Raw genomic sequence first — 19345 nt, forward strand, 5'->3', positions numbered from 1 at the left:
TTTGTTTTTTGTAACGGGTAATTTCATTTTAATGGAATTTAAATAATGTAGTGGAAATTAAATAGGGACTGAAAATTCATTTCGTTGAAACGGATATTTCGTTGTATTGGTATTCATTGTTACGGAGCTTCACTGTATATGTAATAAAACATTGAGACATAACATTTTGATGAGTACTTGAACTTGTCCAAAATTTTAAGAAACATTAAAAAAACAAAACAAAATACGTGATTTACAGTAACATAATAAATTTGAAGAGTTTCATTCTCAGTATTTACTTATCTCAATCCAGAAACGTTGAAATCAATACATCATTTAAATTGTTTACATGTTGTGATTAATGATAGCCAAGTAACAAACCTGATTAATGTGAAAAACCAACTTAAATAGAGCACAAATTCTACAGAAAATACAGCATATAGCTATTTCAAAGCTACAATGGAGCCTCTTCATCAGTGCAAGAAGCTCATCAACACAACTGAAAGTCGCGAGAGAACTGAGTTCTCTGTATTTTCTGCAGAATTTGTGCTCTATTTACGTTGGTTTTTCATTTTAATCTTATTGTAGCACAAAACTTATATAATAATTTTTCATTTAAGTAGCAAACCTGTTTTAAGGCCATGTACAAGTTCTTCCTGTTGACATCAAGCACAATTTTCATGTTATCTTCTTTCAGCTTCTGAAGTTCCTTTTTGACTTGCCAGAAAACCTTTCGGTAGTTTCCATCGTCTTGGAAATTATGAATGTGCACACGCCACTTATGATCCTCAGCTTCTTTTAAAAAGTTCTGCAGACGAAGGAAGCCTAAAAGAAACGGCATGGTTAGAAAACTGAATTTCCACAAACCATAACTTTACACATTAGGAGTAATTTATCAAAAGGGAACAGATCCACTTTTTAGAAAAACTTTTGAAAAACACATTCTATGACAGTTTTTAATTCTTTCAGATGACCTTTATCAAGTCACTTACTTTCAAGAAGTCCAAACGGGGCAAACCCTATTTTATTTAAGGGTAAAGTTTGATTTTTCGATCAAAAGGTAACACATCCATCCTCTACACTTTTTATTTCGAACAAAAGGAGACATATCCTGAGTAAACTTTGAGATTGAGAAGACTTTGAGATTGTAAAGAACACATGCTCAAAGTCCTCAAATATCAATTCACTAGTTTAAAGTTCAAGTACTTCGATAAAATAATATGAGAAGGTGAAACATTAGATTTTTGGTGAAATTGGAATTTACAACATTCAGGTGGTCGTTCAAAAGGGCACATATCCAAAATTAAGAAGGTTGGCCTTATTTTTTTTTTTTACACAAACATTTCTTACTCTGGGCCATGATTTGCTGTGCTTTTGTGCTCAATTCTATACACAGAAAGGGTAATAAAACTATTTTGCGCTTACACTTATTCGTTTTTTTCACCTCCTGAACATTTTTGAAAAATGGATGTGTTCCATTTTGATAAATTAGTCCTCACAGATGAAGCAGTGAGAAGCAAAGGGATGTGAGTGGACTTTTTAAAGTTTTGACTAAAACTCGTTTAAAGTTCAGATCCTAGGTAGGTTTTTATTGAAATTTTTTCGAAATCATGCTGTTTAGCAGCACCCACCAGAGCTACTAGTGCCATCTCTCGCCCTTAAACAGAGGAGAGGTTCTCCTACCGTTTGTACTGATTATCTCCAAATTTTTAATTTTGGTACTTAAGTCCCTTTGCTTCTCACTGCCTGCCCATATGGTAGGTGAGACATGGTGGCCATAGTTAAGTTTTGATGATTTTCATAATTTCCCGGTTGTGCATTTATGAATATATATATATATATATATATATATATATATATATATATATATATATATATATATATATATATATATATATATATATATATATATATATATATATATATATATATTTAATACTAATTTTAATGGAAAAAAATATGCATTAGTATATTTTGGATTTGTGTGGGACATTAAAAATTTTGTAAGTGTTATTTTCTGTTTTGAGCTCAAACCATCTTCAAATTTCGATTTTATAGTATCAACACATTTTTGAAGCAGCTATTTTTTTAATAGAGATATTTAAGAACAACCTGATATTGGATCACAAAAATTCTTTAATTAAATTTTAGAACTGTTGTATACAATCTTAATGTTTTTTTTTCATTTCTTTTTAAAGTCTGCTGCAAATTAACATCTTTCTTTAAAATGATCTATTTAAAAATACCTAAGAACAGCATGTTCTCGCATTATAACATTATTACATGATTTACAAGTACCTACTATACATTTCGTCATGAGCTACATTCGTGGAAAGAAACTAAATTGCATTTTATTTATTAACTGTTAAATTAAAATATTGGGATATTTTCCCAAAAGAAATGGATTACTTGATGAATAATAACGAATGAAGTTTTAACATTTTCTTCTAAAAGCCTTCTTCTTTTGGAAATGTCAATAATAACACTTGTACCTAACCTAATACAATGCTTCAAGTTTTATGAATCCTGTTTGCTATGCACGGAAAATATTATTCTCATTTATTTAGAACCTCAGTAGCTTAGTGGGACAAATGCTAATATTTACATACTTTTCAAATATATATTATACTTAGAGATATTTTTAATTTTGGAACTCTTCAAATTAATTGAAATATTTTAGAGTGATTTGTATTTCAATCTTTCTAAAGAATTCAGTTTGTGCTTTGATAAAAGTTAGCTGGTTGAATTCTTAATTTGGTGGGAATAAACTTAACATATAAAGTTAGAAACACACTACATTAATTATGAACTCTTTGAGGTGTTGAACAACTTAACTGTCTTCTTCCTTTCAAGCGAATTATTCAAAATTAAAACGCCAAGTACATTTTCGTGGCACTTAACTTGTTTCAGGAATTAATATGTCTTAATGAAGAAGTAAAACGGAAATTTGGAGAATTTACTTAACGGAGCATTGTGTTGCATTTAACAACGCATTTTATCAGAATTTCTATGGTGTCGAAAAGTTTAGCTGACTTTTCCAAGCGTTGCATTTTTTACTAGTTTTTGCTAATTTGTTACCACAAATCCACTTATTTTTTGAAATTGTAATTAATGCATTTCTTTCTAGTTTTTGTCAATTTGTAACCACAAATTATTTGAGAAATGACAATATTTTCTCAGTTTTGTAGGTTGGGAATGGTTTTGGCTGTTTTGATTAGTTATTGCTGGCATTGTTTAGTGATACCGTTGTTTTCTTTATCGCCTTAACCAGTAGGACAGTAGAAGCTGTTTGAAATGCTTATAGGGTAAATAACTAGTTATGGGCCCCCAACCAGTAATAAGCAGATCTGTCTTGTATAGTTGTCAATATGAAGACAAATGACTTACTTTTGTTTCTAATTTTGGAGAGAAACCGTGAAATGTTGCCACGATTGGCGTCTTTTCGAACCTTATGAGTCTTTCCATGTGATGGTTGCTCCATCATCAACGTCGTGTAACATCTTTGATGACGTCATCTACCCATCAGCGATCTTTATGTGGACATACATAGGTGCATTCATAAATCGATACGTTCAGATTTTAATAATATTAATGTTGTCAAGTTACGCTTGATTATTCTATGGCTGGATTGTTATCAAAAAGCTAAATAAGAAGGCAAGTTCGTATTGAGTTAGCTTGGACTAGAGTTACTCCTCTACCCGCCTTATTCACCGTTACCTAACCACACGCCTTAAACAGCGAGGTTCATTAACTCGTAGTTGGGATTGTTACCGCGAGGTTAAAATTTCGGTATTCACCGGCAAAAAACACCTCGGAGTTTCTCAACAAGAAGTTACTCAAGCAAACTTCATGCGGTTATAAGCGCAGACACCCTATTGGCTAATAAAGATCATATAATTTTCACATGTTTTCTTCTTCGTTACTGTTATTTCAGCTCTGCGCTTGTGTAGAGTTCGTGGTAGAGGTAAAGCCGAACTTTGCTCGTGGTGTTGTTGTCATAAGCCTGATAAATTTTTATCTTTTTATATAAAGTAGCTTGTTGGTAAAGAAAATGGAAATAGGTAACAAAAAAGAACGCGTCATCTCTATATACGCGTCTCTGAGTTCTAAAAACTCGATGTATTGCAGTTGCCGTATGCGAAGTTGCACTCGGTCCGCCATTGTTTCAAATGTTTACTTGTAAAATGCGCATGCTCAGAAGCCAAACCAAACCCTTAACCTTGCTTCCGGAGCTTGGTTAGGTTTTCCAACCACGCCTGGTTTCAAAAACCTGTCAGCGCATAGTTGAAGTTAACGGTGAATACAGAAGAAGGGGATAACCCCAAGTTAAGCGCTTAACCGCGTAGTTCAGTTAATGGTGAATACAGCGGTACGTGTATTGAAAGCATAACTGGAATAAACCTAATTTTTATGTACATAATGTAGCACACCCCTCTATATTTTAAGATTTTCATATTCAATCGTATGTGATACATTTTCTTACCTTCATCTCCCTCATAAAGCAATGTGAAGTTCTTCCATCCTAGGTACTTGACCACGCTGAGGTACCCCTCGCTCAACACTCGCGGGCTGGGGTACAGATTGATAGATAGGGCGTCTCTCTTCATCCCATAATCCCAGCGAGTGAGCACGTGGGGCACTTCGACCTCGTCACAGATGGAGCCTACATGGAGGCTTGTCAGCTGGTCCTGGGGCCCGAAAATCGCTGCGACACCCTTTTCCAATAAACTGCATACTAATAAAGAAAATATAACAGCAAATAATACTGTTGGGGGACTTCCAGGTATTTAAATAGTAAATTCTACACATACACACACAAAAGAAAGGTTAGAAATATAGAAGTTTCAATGCACACAAATGAGCGCTTTAAATTTTAAATGATGACCTGCGTTAGATAGGTCTTGGGGTAGAGGGGGGGGGGGGGACAGAGTGGTTAGAGTATAGGACTCGATATTTGATGATCAGAGACTCAGTGTATTCATAAAGACCTACCGAGTACATAAGGGTTAGGCACTTCCTCGTTAACTATGTGAGGTAGAAAATTTTGTGTGTTGGTTGCCGAATGCTGAGCAGTTACCACGGCTACTGTAGATTGGGAAAATTTTCCTCTACCTTCAGCTTCGTGCCCAAAATGTGGAAGTTGAAATGACTGACGGCGCCATCTCTTGATGGTTAAGTCAGATATTGTTGCTCTGTTACGGGTAATGACGGTTATCTAACACGACGTTCTGAAAAAAATGGCCAACACTTTCGTGTCGTAAACAAGGCAGAATACCGAAAAGAACTCCATCCTTTAAGAAATAGTCCCGCGATTGTATGATTGCAACCGTTCAATAGCCCCACCTAGTGGCACATGCGGTAGAACCTTTAGAGCAGGAATTAGTAAATTTTTATCTCTCCTCAATGTCTGAGCCCTAGACTTCAGCGCAGTTAAAAAAGAAATAATCAAGAAAGATTTCGATTTTTTGCTTTCAACGTAAATAATTTTAAAGCAGAAATACAGGGTGTATCACAATTTCCTCGTATTTTGGAAGCCTTTTTAAAGCAAACATCTTACCAATACTACAACAGCGTTGGCTTTACTGGAGAATGAAACTTACAATTTTTGTTTCCCAAAATTTTCGATTCGTAAGCTTTTCGTATTCGCAACTCCGGCGCTCGAATACGCTACCTTGCGGAGATTTATAAAACTGCCGACAAAACTAAAACATTGCGTTCCATGTGTTCATTTTGGGCAAAACAAATAGTTTGTTATGTGTATTTTTTTTATTTGCGTAGTTCATCATTTGGAATCGTCATCCGCAACAGCGTAACATCAAAAATATCTGATATAAACTGTGAGTACACATTTTATTTATCTTGTTCTGAGTGAATTTGAATAAATATCAGTTTTTCAATTCGATGAAAAAAAAACGAACTTAACAACATTGACTGGACACTTTTCCTTAACCTAATTCCACATAAATGATTTAAATAACCTTTGTTACTACAGTATCCTACTGAAATAGACAGTATGCAAATAAATTTTCTTGAAAATATTTATCGCAGAACAGATTGAAAAATCCAGAAAGAACGTTAAGAATTTGAACAATAAAAAATAAAAGTTCGCCAAAAATCTGTTTATAGGGTTATGGTTTTAAAATTGTGTGAAAGAATAATGTATCTTGACAAGATTTCGCATATCAGGTAAATCAATTCCATGACGAATGAATTAAATGCATGATTTGTTTTGATATCCAATCATACAGTCATAGAAATAAATTATCTAGTGTTAAACGTTACTCTTGACAGTCTGTCCCGTATGTGCACTACGTGACAAAAATGTCAACAAATGCCGGAAATGTCACGAAACTGAACTTAATATGTACTAATGTATAGAAAAAACGGTACAAAATGAAAATGCCGTTCGAAGCGAACCAAAAATTTATGAATTCATAATTCAACATCGTGAAAATGGCTGCTTCAGAACAACTTACTGTGTGTTCTGCATAATTTTTTACTTTCGTAATACTTTTTTATTTCTAATTTCTTTCTACATGGGTCAGAATAACCAAAAGACTTTGAAAAATCTTTTCAAATGAATAAAGAACAAAAAATCATACATGCGAACAAAAATATCTATCATTTCCTAAGTTTAGAAGCAATTTATATGTTACAGCTTGCGTTTGTTTTAGTTTTTTCATCGGCCATTAGACAGTGGCTGCAGCGCCCCCTATAGTTTGTTGGAGTTGCGAATAGCGGCAGACATCAAGTCTCAAGTCTGACTTTTGTTTCTCTCGCTGCAACATACAACGATCGGTTTACCCTCACATTGTCCGACATTTAAAATCCCCCTCCCATTAAATGCGTTAAATGCGTAAGAATTATTGCAACAGAAATAATTGGTATAATTGAAACAGAAAAACCAGGAGGGGGGGGGGGTGTAATTTCGTATCGGCGAAACTGGGGGGACACGCTCACCATCAATGGTAGAAAATGCGGTTGTGATTTCGGCATAAATCTTGTAAATCACGTCGCAAATGGAGCAAGAATACACGATCTTTCATGTAACTCCTTAAAAAAGTCGTGTGCAGTTAGGTCTGGAGAGCGTGTTTGCCACGGAAAAGGTGATTGTCTTCATCAGAGCCCGTACAATCCAACGACCAGGAATCTCGTTATTGAGAAAATGGCAAACATTCGGTATATAATGGGGTGGAGATGGGGGGGGGGGAGGGTGCTTTTTTGTTGGAAAATGAACAACAACTGATCGTGGCATGTTACAGCGAGTGAAACGAGAATTAGACCTTGGACTTTATATCTGTCGCATTACGAAAGGTTTACGTATCGAACGCTTGGGCAACAAAACTTGAAGTTTCTTTATTCAGCAAAGCCAACGTTGTTTCTGCAGTCGTAATATATTTTATTGTAATTGTAATAAGCCATCCAAACGTCGAGGGAGGGGGATTGTGACAAACCCTGTATATATGTGTCAGTAAATAGACGTTCAAGGAAAGCATGTGGTGTTCAGATCCTTTTTCGTTTTCTTCTGTGACCCACAAAGTAGTGATATCATTAAAGTTGTTTGTTTAAAAATAAAGATAGTATTTAATATGTTTCACTTACGAAATTTAGTCGAAGGCAGAGAGTGACCTTAGAAATTTAATCTTTTCCTTTGAAACAAATAATATAAAAAAAAAAATATTTTGAATTTTGACATCTTGAATTTAAATTATGTTTTTCGCAATCACGAGTTTGTGTGTGTATGTAGGCGTGTGTGTGTGGGGGGGGGAGGGTATGTGTATTTGTGTGTAGGGGGCATGTGTATGTGTGTGCAGGCATGAGTGTGTGGGTAGTTGTGTGTAGGTGTGTGTGTATGTGTAGATGTCTGTATGTGTGTGTATATGTTTGAGTGTGTGTATGTGTTTGTGTATGTGTGTGTAGGTGTATGCATGTGTGTGTGTGTACGTACGTGTATGTATGCGCGTAAGTGTAGGATATTGACGCAACCTGGAGACTTTGCTCGCTAGAGGAGCAGCATCGTGAGGCGGCCGGTCGACGGTGGTGCTGCAGAGGGTGCTGGTGGGAAAATAAAATCATAACACATCAAAACAGTCAAATGAAAGCAATAAGCAATCGTTATTGCTCAAAAAAAAAAAAAAACTTTACTTATGCGAACTAAAAAAAACACTCCACCTCTAAGCCGCTCTTGATTTTCAGCATTAAGTAGCCACAGATTGGACGAAGATTAAAAGCTACTATTTATTTTCAGCAACAGGTGCCGAAAATGGTATCTCTTAAGGGTCCTGCCCCAACAACTTTCGACATTCCTTCCACCTTATGTGACTAAAAATAGACAACTGTCATCCTTCCAGTTCATAACTGAAGCCTTTTTTGGACGCCTGAAATTCCACTTCAAGATGAAACTGCCATTTTTTAAATCTTCCTATTCCCCACCGGATCCGCAACTTATGGCGGGAAATAAATTTCTTGGCATCCATCCATGAGTGATGAAGATACCTGAAGAGTTTTTGCACGCTTTTGTCAATGGGAAGTTATGTGGCGGAATTTATTTTCGCGATAAGAGTTAGTCGCTGAGAGGATTTGTTTTGTTGAAATGAGTTACAATATATTCAGTTTACAAGAAGGTAAAAGTAATGAGCGAACGGCGATGGAAAATTATACCCCCCTCCCTTTTTTTTGGTGAGCTCTCAAAATGACTCTTTTGTCAAATAGTTTTACGTGATGTTGAAGCTTCTCATTTCTGACTTTCGACGTAATACTGCTAGAAGTTGACTGACATTGGCTTTTGGTTCAATTATTTGAATTTTCAAGCTAAATTCAAATTCACACGAATCTTTCGACAGGGACGGATACAAGGGAAAGGCGATCGGGGCAATCGCTTCTCCCTTGAGGGATACTCCACAGAAAATGTTTAATATGTACTGAAATTAGAAAAAAAAAAACTTTTTGACGATGTTGGGGGTTGGGGGAAGGGAGGCTTTCCCCGGAAATGTTACCCATTTGAATTCCGAAAACTTTCTGATCGTTTTTGTAAACCTGTTACATTATACACACTAAAAAGTAAAAAATAGAAACCAGTCACCTGCCCCTTGAAAAATTTCTGGATCTTCTCTTGCTTTACAAGTACTGTTAGTATAATACTCATTTTACAGGCAAAAAGAATTTATAAAACAGCAGGAATATTGCAATAGGAAAAAAAAAAAAAGAAGAAATGAAAATCTGTAGGCCTTTTTGTTGCACATTTTTTGTTTTTTTGTTAAATACAGCCAAGCACCGCTTACACGTTTTTGAAGGACTATGAAAAAACTTATAATTGAAAAAACGTATAATAGGTACACGTTAATATATATTGGACTTTGCAGGGAACAATTTAAAAAATGTATAAATGACAAAAACGTATAAGCTGTGTTTCACTATATGCGTCTTTTTTTGCCGATACAGAAGGAGAAACCTACGTTTTCTCTCGTTTTTAATGCTCTTTCTGTTTATTTTTTCTTCGTCTTATTTTTGATTTACCTCGTAAAGGTATGGGTATTAGGATAATGATGCAGTGACCCATTTAAGTAAGGTATAGATATAGAATGTACCCAATTTCAGGGGTCTTTCGACAAATCAATGACATTAATTGACAGTGAAGAAGAGCGACGGAGGAGAAAACAAAACACATCGTCACTTGCAGACATTGGCTTTCGGTATAGTTAGTTTTTGATGTTTGTTCTCCTTCCTTCACCCTCTAAACCCAATCAAAAACACAACACTGAATTAAATGTAAAATGATCAGTATTATAAAATGCTTTGAAGGATATGGTCAAAGAATGGTTTAGAAAATAGGTAACGAAAAAGTAACATTCTAGCCATTCGGACAATTAATGGCTTTACATTTGATAAGAAAAAAATAGGAGCACTTCTCAAGGGGTTTCAAAGACATATTTAATCATTTTCAAGGACTCTAAAATAATTAAAATTATTTGAAGCATTTTATTTAAACTTTCCAGGCTCTGACATTTCAACACTTGATTGTGTAGCTGTACAGAATTGTTTTAACTTAGTAAGAAGCACTTTTTTTAAAGTTAAATAATAGATACAACTAAATATTTCTCATAACATCAATTTTTTTTCAATCACAAATAGTGCAGAAAATAAAAAAGGATAGAAGTAATGTAACATTTTTTTCTTCTGCTAAATAGATTAACAGTACGCAGTAGATATAAGATAAAAACAAGCAATAACAAACCAAAATACTGAATTTGGAATCAAATAAATGGCAAGATATGAAGCATATGCGTCACAAAAGTTTATCTTAAGCATTTTGCTACAAAAACACTAGAACCATGATTTTTGCATATTTATGCACAAGATGGATCAAGAAGCACATTTTGGTATGCGCATCCCCTTTGCATTTGGTATAAATTTTAAAATTCATGATTTTCAAGCACCTGAAAATATTTTTAAAAGTATTTTTCATTTTTTTTAATGGAGCGAAATGTGCATTTTTTCCAGATTTTTGGGACCCCAACAAAGCAGAGGCCCTAAGCCTCTTAAAATGTTGAAATTTTAACCCTAGCTCCAGTGGATTAACCCTAAACTCCAGTAGATGGCGTTCATTATTGACCTTTTTTTTGTTTCTTCATTCCCCTGAAATGACACACTCTTACTGGTAAAACAGTTAAGTTCAGCCTCGTCACAATAAAGCCTTTCATTGCATTTTAAACATTGCCGAAACATATTATCAAAATCATGCCGTGTCGCGAGTTTCATTGTTGATGATGTCAGGAGCGTTACTCGATCATTGGCTATTATATATATGAGGACTAGCAGCACCTGCACAGCAATGCCCGTATTAAGAATTTAAAGGAAGTCCGTAGAATAAAAAAAATCCATACCCCTTCCACCCCTTCTGCTGCTGTAAAATGTTTATTTTTCTTCTACTAAAATGCGTACACACCTTTCCAGAAAACATATTAAAGTTTCTTTGGAATTTTTAAATTATTCGTCAAAACACATAAAAAGATAGCCGCCTGCGACGACCTGATGCTTCGCCTTTCTATGCAAGCAGAACCAAAGGAGTGGGTGTACTCTAAATACCCATTTTGACGAAAAATAACAAAAAGCACGTTCACTTTTATGTGAATGCTTTATTTTTTCAAAGTCGGAGGGGGGCGGGGGGGGGGGGCATTGATCACCCGTTGAAGTTCCTTAAATACGGTCCTATCTATCTCTCATTGACTATCTAACTGTATCGACTTCTATATTTATCTAATCTACACGATCTATGCATAACTACCTCTGATGGTAATTAACAATCTTTTTCTATGCATATAAAGCAAAGATCGTGCAAAAAAACAGCGCGCTTTATTTACTTAATTAAAATAGCACCAAAAAAAAAAAAAAAAAGCTCTGTTCCCCGCTCAATGCTTTTATTGAATGAAATGCACACAAATATGTAACGATGAATAACAACAGCAAAACATCGCGGAGGGGGGGGGGGGCAATGAATGAAATTCCCAAGTGGAAAAAAGAGAAGCATTTCCCCCCCCCCCGTATTACCTAGTTGAATTTTAGAAAAGATACGTTTATAATTTTTGCTAGAGCCGCTAAATATAAAGGCCGAAGCGTCAAGTTTAGCCATTTTGGATCGGAATTTTTCATAGCTGCGAACCTGGCCCACAACAAAGTTTCAGGTTTTGCCAAATTGACCAAAAATAATATTTTATTTACTAAACAATCCACGCGCGCCGCTAATAATTGCTCGCAGTGAAAAATCACCAAACGCGATAACTTGCCAGAAAAGACAATCACTCAAACACGCGCTCCGATCCTGATCTTAAAATGATGCGTCGGCTCTTTTTGCAGGATGAGTTTAGAAAAAACAAAAAATAAATAAAACCAGGAAAAAAATGCGAAATAAAGGATTTTTTTTCAAAAATTAATAAAAAATGCAAAAATTGCTCTATCTGCAAAATCTTTTTTTTCATCGTATTTAAAAGAAAATTTCCTACATTTTAGTACAAAAAATATTTTTCTGGCGCAATTGGTTCGGGGGTCCGTGGAATGAAAAATACTAAAAACTGCTAAAAATCACAGTAAACACTGAATAACTTTTTTTGGAATTAAAATATCAATGTAAATTATAGCCTATAGCCTTCCTCAATAAATGGACTATCCAACACAAAAAGAATTTTTCAATTCGAACCAGTAGTTTCTGGATTAGCGGGTTCAAACAAACAAACAATCTCTTTAGCTTTATGCCATTAGTATAGATTAGCTTAATGACAAGAAAAGATTAAGTTATTGAACGCAAGTAATTATTTAATTTCATATAAACTACAGTATTGTGGCAATTAATCGGGAAAAGTTATTTTTTCGCTTTATGACACATAAGCGAACGAATAAGCACCCAAACTCTGCTCAGAGTTCAAATGGAAGTTACTGTCAAACTAGTTGCTGTTTGTAAGTATCAGGTAAGTAGCAGGCATTCTTCCGCCAAGTGGCTAGAATGTGGCAGTGTTAATTGGTCGCTTGTTGTGGGAGTAATTAGAGTCGTGGATATCAGCCCTAAAACACAAGCTAAAGTGATTGCGTTTGGAGATTGTATTCTTATAAAACGTTAGAAAAAATAGACAAAATATGTGGAGTGAGTAAAACAAGTGTCGTTAGGTTATGGCAGCGGTTTAAATCAACAGGAAATTCTGGATCCAGCCGTATTGGAAAATGCGGATGAAAGAGATCAACTTCGGCTCGTGACGACAAAAATTTACATCGAATGAGTGTTATGAATCCTAGTTTAACTAATTTTGATCTGTCGAAGTCCATGGTGGCAGCTGATGTTGACATTGCAACTTCATCAGTGAGATACAGGCTTTTAGAACGTGGCCGAAAAGCACGACGACCGTACAAGAAGCAGCTTCTCATGCCTCGCATGAAGGAAAAAAAAAGCTTAGAATGGGCACGGAAATATAAAACATGGACTGAGAAGGACTGAGAAAAGGTTTTATTTTTTGGCGAAACACATTTTATGATTCAGGGATTTAGATCCAGGTTTGTAAGAAGGAGCAAAGGTGAATCTCATAGTTCGCACCACATTAATCCGAGTATTTGCCCAAAAAGATGTTTTGGGGCTGTTTCTGCATTTCAGAGACCGAACCCCTTGTTCCTGTAGAAGGAATGATGAACAGTGAAAGCTACAAACCGATATTGACTCAAAATGTGCTTCCAACCATGTTTAAATTTTGACCGAATGGAGATGGCATTTTCCAACAAGATAGCGCGCTATGTCACACGTCGAAGCAAATTGTCAATTTCTGCTCTAAAAACAGACTTACTGTCCTGTATTGACCCGGAAACTCACCGGATTTAAATCTAATTGAAAATTTGTGGGCTATCGTTAAAAAACGTCTTTATAAGTTTGACAATACCACGATGGAAAAGCTCATTTCGTCTGTTATTGACATATGGTGTAAAGACGTTGAAAATAAAACTATGCGTGTCAGTCTAGTACATTCCATTCCAAAACGTGTCAGTGATGTTATTAAGTCTCGGGGAGGTCATATTAATTATTAGTTTCAAATGTATTCATGAAAAACTGGAATAAAACTGACATTTTTGAAAAAAAAAAAAAAAGATGCACTTCCAAATTAATTGCCAACAGTACTGTATAATATTAAAACAAAATGTTCAGTTTTTATCAGAAATTAGAATCCATTTCAACTCCCATTCAATTTACTCCCCATAAAAACACAATTTCAATTTGATCTGAGTAGAAAAAAAAAAAAAAAAAGTTGGAGCGCAACTGAATTACATAAGAACTTTTTTATGCCTCCTCTCGTTTGATTTCAGTACCTGCTCTTCTACACGTGGAATCCACGAGGCTTTGTAACACTTGTTTCGTTATTTCATGGTGCCAGACTTCACATCTTGTTTCCTTAAACTTCTTTTCTACTTTTAAACAAAAAAAAAAAAAAAAAAATCAGTTCAATTTTAAAAATACCATTTTTGGTGGCGTATCTTTAAAAAATAGATTTCTCAAATTTTTGCAATATTTTTGGTCAGTAGTGTATATTTTAATTAAAATGAACACGGAAAGCAATCAAGCTTGTCTTAATCAAATGGTAATAAATGTTAATGACGTCATCTACGGTTGAAGATAATTAGTGTACGATGTCTTTAAACCTTTTTTTAGAGTTAGGTACTTCCTGACATCTCATGGTGTCTCTTTTCTTTCATTTTTTCCTAATTTTTTTTGGCTTTATTCCCTCGCCGTATCGTTTTCCCTTTTGCTGTGGCAAGCAATGTTTACAGTTGAGCCGATTTTTGTATACGAACTCGTTCCCGTAACCGCAAAAAAGAAAGTTATTAATCACTGTCAAAATATTTGGCTTCGTTTTAACATCCATCACAACAGGGGTGTTTCTCTAATAATATAAATGAAACTGATTACCCAACGAGTTTTTATCGTTTGTGGGGTAATTTCACTCCGCAGTTGTTATTTACACTTTGCCTGTACAATGGAATGACTTCTGTTTCTTAATGAAAAAATGAAATACATATACATATTTGATTTTGCGAATTGAAAATGAAACCTTATTTCTAGTTTGGTGGTTTATTTTGCGTTTATTGGCACATACTAAGCGATGAAGTAATGTTAAATGTTTGCCCGGGATGAAATATAGAATTTAAAGTGAAAAAATGGAAATTGATGAATTCTGAAATAAAATAGTGGATAAAGCATGCCAAAGACGAGAAGTTTTAAGAAATTTGAACACAACAAAAAAGCAATCTCGAGAAAGAGTTAGCTGAGAAGTAACTTTATAAGCATTATAAAAAAAGCGCAAGATGGAAAAAATGGTTTTAAATTGATGACTTGAATTAAAGAAAACCTCCACAACTTGGATTATTTTCAAAGGTTTTTTTCAGAAGACCTTCACCCACAATTCTATGCGTGCTGAAATTTATCCTTGAACAATTTATTACCAAATGTTAACTTTATTAACAATTAACTTTATAAGTGCTATTATTCATGTTTTTTTTGGCATCAAATGAAAAGCTTTTCCTATCAACCAACAGGGGCGCCCACAGAGAAAGGAGGGGGGGGGGGAAATCCCATCTAAATTTAGGAGGTGGCATTTTTAATTTTTTAAAATTTATTTATTTAAATTTTTTTATTGATTTATTTTTAATTTAAATAATTTATTTTATTTTATTCTGTTTATACTTTATTTCAGTTATTTATTTACGCTTGTGTGTGTGTCACTAGCGTAACACATGACTTATTTAATAACGTAATAATAATAATAATAATAATAATAATAATTATAATTATAATAATGATAAATAATAAATAAATAAAAAATATTTAAAATAAATAAATAAAAAAAGAGACGGCTGAAAAATAAAAATGGGAAAGAGGGTTGAGGAAATGAGAGGGGGATTTGCGCCATTAAATTTAAGGGGGAGGGATGGGCACCCCTGTTAATCAACTAACTACAGAACAAGCGTAATAACAGAATTATAATATGGCTTGCTAAAAAAATAAAATAATTTTGAATGAGTGATCTTGTTCCAGCAATCCCCCTGTATATAAATAATAATACCGCCTTTTATCTACGGTGAAAAATAAAAGAATCTTGATAAACATATGAGGCAATGAGAAGCAAAGGGATGTTTGTTGCAAAATGAAAAATTTGTAGATAGTAGGTACAAATGGTGGGCGAACTTCTCCTCTGTCTTGGGGCAAGAGACAGTACTAGTAGCCCTGGTAGTTGCTGCTGTATAGCATGATAAGTAAAGAAATTATAATGAAAGCCTACCTAGGACCTTATCTTTATACGCCTTTTACTCAAAACTTGAAAATGTCCACTTACATCCCTTTGCTTCTCACTACCTCACGTGTGCATACACAAGTGAGTCAAAGTCGCTATCCAGACAAAAATATTTTAGATGTAAAATTATATAAAAACATTAAATTTGATTTTTTGACATCTTGAATTCAAATTATGTTTTTAGGACCTAACTCGTTGGATCTTGTGTGTAGGCGCGCGCGTGTATGTGTATGAGCGTTGGCATGTATATATGTGTGTATATGTGTTGACTAGTGTGTGTGCGCATGTGTGTAGACCTGTGTGTGTGTAGGGTAGAGACGACATCGCCCAGGAAGGTTCCAGCTCAGCTCGTGGAGGCCGTAATTTTACGCTTTTTTTTTAAAAGTGAAATCTGCTTAAGTTAAGCCTTGATTGAAAGCAAACGATTTGTAACCATAGCAGCAAAAATTCGTCCTCTTAAAAAAAACCTTGGTCAAGTAAGCAAAAAAAAAAAAAAAAAAAAAAAAAAAAAAAAAAATATATATATATATATATATATATATATATATATATATATATATATATATATATATATATATATATATATATATATATATATATATATATATATATATATATATTTAACAGGAAGGTAAGGTGTAACCATTGCGCAATGGAGGTAACGGTGGTTGAATCTGCTGCCATCATGATGGGTGACAAATTCAACCAAAAGAGCCTCTCTCTGAGCACTATTTCTTGCTCTTTCCATTCGACACTAAGTTTATAAGTCTCGTTTCTTTGATTTCCAGAGGTCATGGTTCTCAGTAAAAAAAAGAAAGTTATAAATCACTTCAAGAAGTCTTGGTTTTTACTTTCTAACAGATGTGGATGAGTGTAAAAAAACTTGGCACAGTTGCTCACATTGAAAGTAATTTCAATGTCCTATCGGCGTTTCAGAGAGTAATACGACGTTAGAAGCGCTGAGCTAGTTTGTTATTTGAATTCTGAATTTGAATCTGTTACAGTAAACTCCCGATTATCCGCCGAATAGGGTGGCACGGTCACCGCGGATAAGCGAAAACCGCGGATAATCCGAATAGTAGGTAAAAAACGATACACTTAGTGTATACAATAGCTAAAAATATAAATAATACTCACACATATATTTAAATTTTTACTAAAAACATTGCTATATTGCATCTACTATCATTGAATACAAAAAAATATATGTAAAATCAAAAAACGAACAACGATACAATTGCAATACCGGTATTTGAAGCTTTTCTGCAATTTCTTAATACCAGTGTTTGCTGGGGTAGAATACCGGTATTTTCGGTATTGGCTAAAAATAATGAATAGCCTTTAGTTAAAGAGTTTTCAGTTTAAATTATTAGATATCTACTGTTATTTTAAATATAAATTTCTTTTTCTATGAGACACAGTACCAAAATCAATCTATTGAAGTAAAATATATGAACATTTAATAGGTTGCAACTTTCCTATTCTAAAGCAACCAATAAAATTTAAATTAAAAATTGATGGAATAAGAATAAGAGTCGGTATAGTAAAAGCTATTTGAGTGAAAAGCTGTATATACCGCCTATTTCTTTTTCACTCAATTTTTAATTTTATTATAGAAGTTCCCTCTCACCTTTGCTTGTCGCTTGAAAGACATCTCCATCGGTAATTCTTTCCGTTAATGCTATTATTCTTGGCTTGGGCCGAGTTTGTCGATTTGCGTTAAAGAAGTCCACTGCTATTCGAAAAGCTATTTCTTGCTCTTCGTCTTCTGTGTCGAACAGACCACCTGAGAAGCAGTTGAAGAATACAGACAGTTCAAGAGCCATGAACTATAATTGTTTTAAATAATGATCTACATAAGGCAAAACCTTTTTTTTAACGCAACTTTAGTAATAAAATTTGTTTAACTGAGTTCGAATAAAAAAGTTAACAAGGGAAAGGTGTTCAAGTTTGCTATTCTAATATGTCACTCACGCAAAGTCTTCTCAGTACATTATTTAATTTTCTACAAGCAAAAATAGGCATGAATGATTATTAGAGGCAATGTTTACAGTTAACTGCAATGATACAAAATTGAATTTACCAGTGGGACAAATAAATTTAGCTTTCATTTTCCCCAGGTTGCATTTTATGTCACACATGTTAAAGATCGTATTTTTTAAGAGCCCGCTTGGTGAATGTAGTGAGTAGGGGACGAAGCTCATGCTGCAAAAGATTTTTGCCAAGGCAGGCTCTTGTCATTTTGGTCATTGGGCCCTCCCCTCCACTAAAACCTGTCAAATTTATACTACTCCGATTCCAAGCTGGGCCACCTCTAGGAACGGGCCCCTTAGCCTAGGTTAACATGACCTCTCTTTGGGCTTGAGGGCAGCTTCCATTTGGGCTGTGTCTAATTGGAGCCACTGATAGAACCATCAGCTTTATGCTGAAATTGCACTTCTGTAATTATATTATCATTATAGAAGTACCCCTTTCATTCTACCTGTGCAAAATGCATTGCAGTAACTTTTTAGCAACTTGTAAACTTCGTAGTGCATTTTATGACAACCAATTAGCTGAATAAAAGGAATCGTATGGAATGAAAAATGTCAGTGCAGTCAATCACCAAACCATAACAAATTAATCATCCTAGAACTTATCAAGACTGGACCAAATTTCAAGACAAAAGTTTAGGTATTTTTATAGTTAGCATAATCGTCTTAAAAAACTGATCGCATCATGAAGAAATTAGAACAAGTGGGCATGTTAAACATATAAATGAAATGATCTATTGAGAAAGACTGCACAGTTTAATTTCTTGAGATAAGCATTAAGAAAACTTCCTTGTTTGTTTAAAATGTTATTATATTCTTATTTAGTGCTCTTTTACTTTATAAACTAAGAAAACATTATTAATTTCTTTCAAAAGTAATCTCTAAAGAAGATCGTAAAATACCGATAGTTGGAAAAAAAGTTCTTGTATGAAAAAACTGTTTTTGGAAATAAAATCGCAATAAAAAAAGAATTATCAGTTTAAATAAATTTTCACCACTGCTGCCTGACTTTTGCCAAATATAGTCAGCTAAAAGCTATTGCTTTTTTCTTTTATTGTGTTAACTTTGAAATTTGAGTGCATTAACGAAATTGGGTTAAGGTATTTCGTTGATTTGGAACCTCTTTTGAGGTACTTTTTACTTTAGTTGCTGATGACATTGAAAGAATATTCATGTCAAACATGACAATATTGTTTTAAGTGTGAAAGATGAAGTGTGATGATGTGTATGATCTGGATTCTAATGAACTCTCGGAGTTTTGACTTTCTAGCAGGTACTGGATGAAAACACTTGATATTCGCAATTTTGATTTAGCAGTTTTATGTTGGGGGAAAGTGGGGTAAAGCAGTTCAGGAGGGTCAAACCGACACCTCTCGATTTTGTGTAAAACTGTTACTGAAAACTATCAATTATTAAAGTAACTGCAAAAAGTCAGTTGAAGCTATATTTTGTTTCTGTTAGCCCGGGGGATTTAGGTGTTCTAAATTTTTGAAACTTTGCGGGAATTATATTGGA

The 19345-nt window shown here is 34.3% G+C and overlaps 1 protein-coding gene across 1 annotated transcript in view; it reads right to left on the bottom strand.

Moving 5' to 3' along the window:
• Positions 1-19345, bottom strand: part of LOC129225548 (glutamate receptor ionotropic, kainate 2-like) — a 79745-nt gene that overhangs the window by 51163 nt on the left and 9237 nt on the right. The window contains exons 2-4 of the mRNA XM_054860380.1: positions 17428-17583; positions 4463-4714; positions 608-804 (exon numbers count right to left, since the gene is read on the bottom strand). Coding sequence (XP_054716355.1) covers positions 608-804; positions 4463-4714; positions 17428-17583 — 605 coding nt within the window. The remainder of the gene's footprint in view (positions 1-607; positions 805-4462; positions 4715-17427; positions 17584-19345) is intronic.

Source organism: Uloborus diversus, chromosome 1 (assembly GCF_026930045.1).
Source record: "Uloborus diversus isolate 005 chromosome 1, Udiv.v.3.1, whole genome shotgun sequence".
In the NCBI taxonomy this organism is placed as follows: domain Eukaryota; kingdom Metazoa; phylum Arthropoda; class Arachnida; order Araneae; family Uloboridae; genus Uloborus; species Uloborus diversus.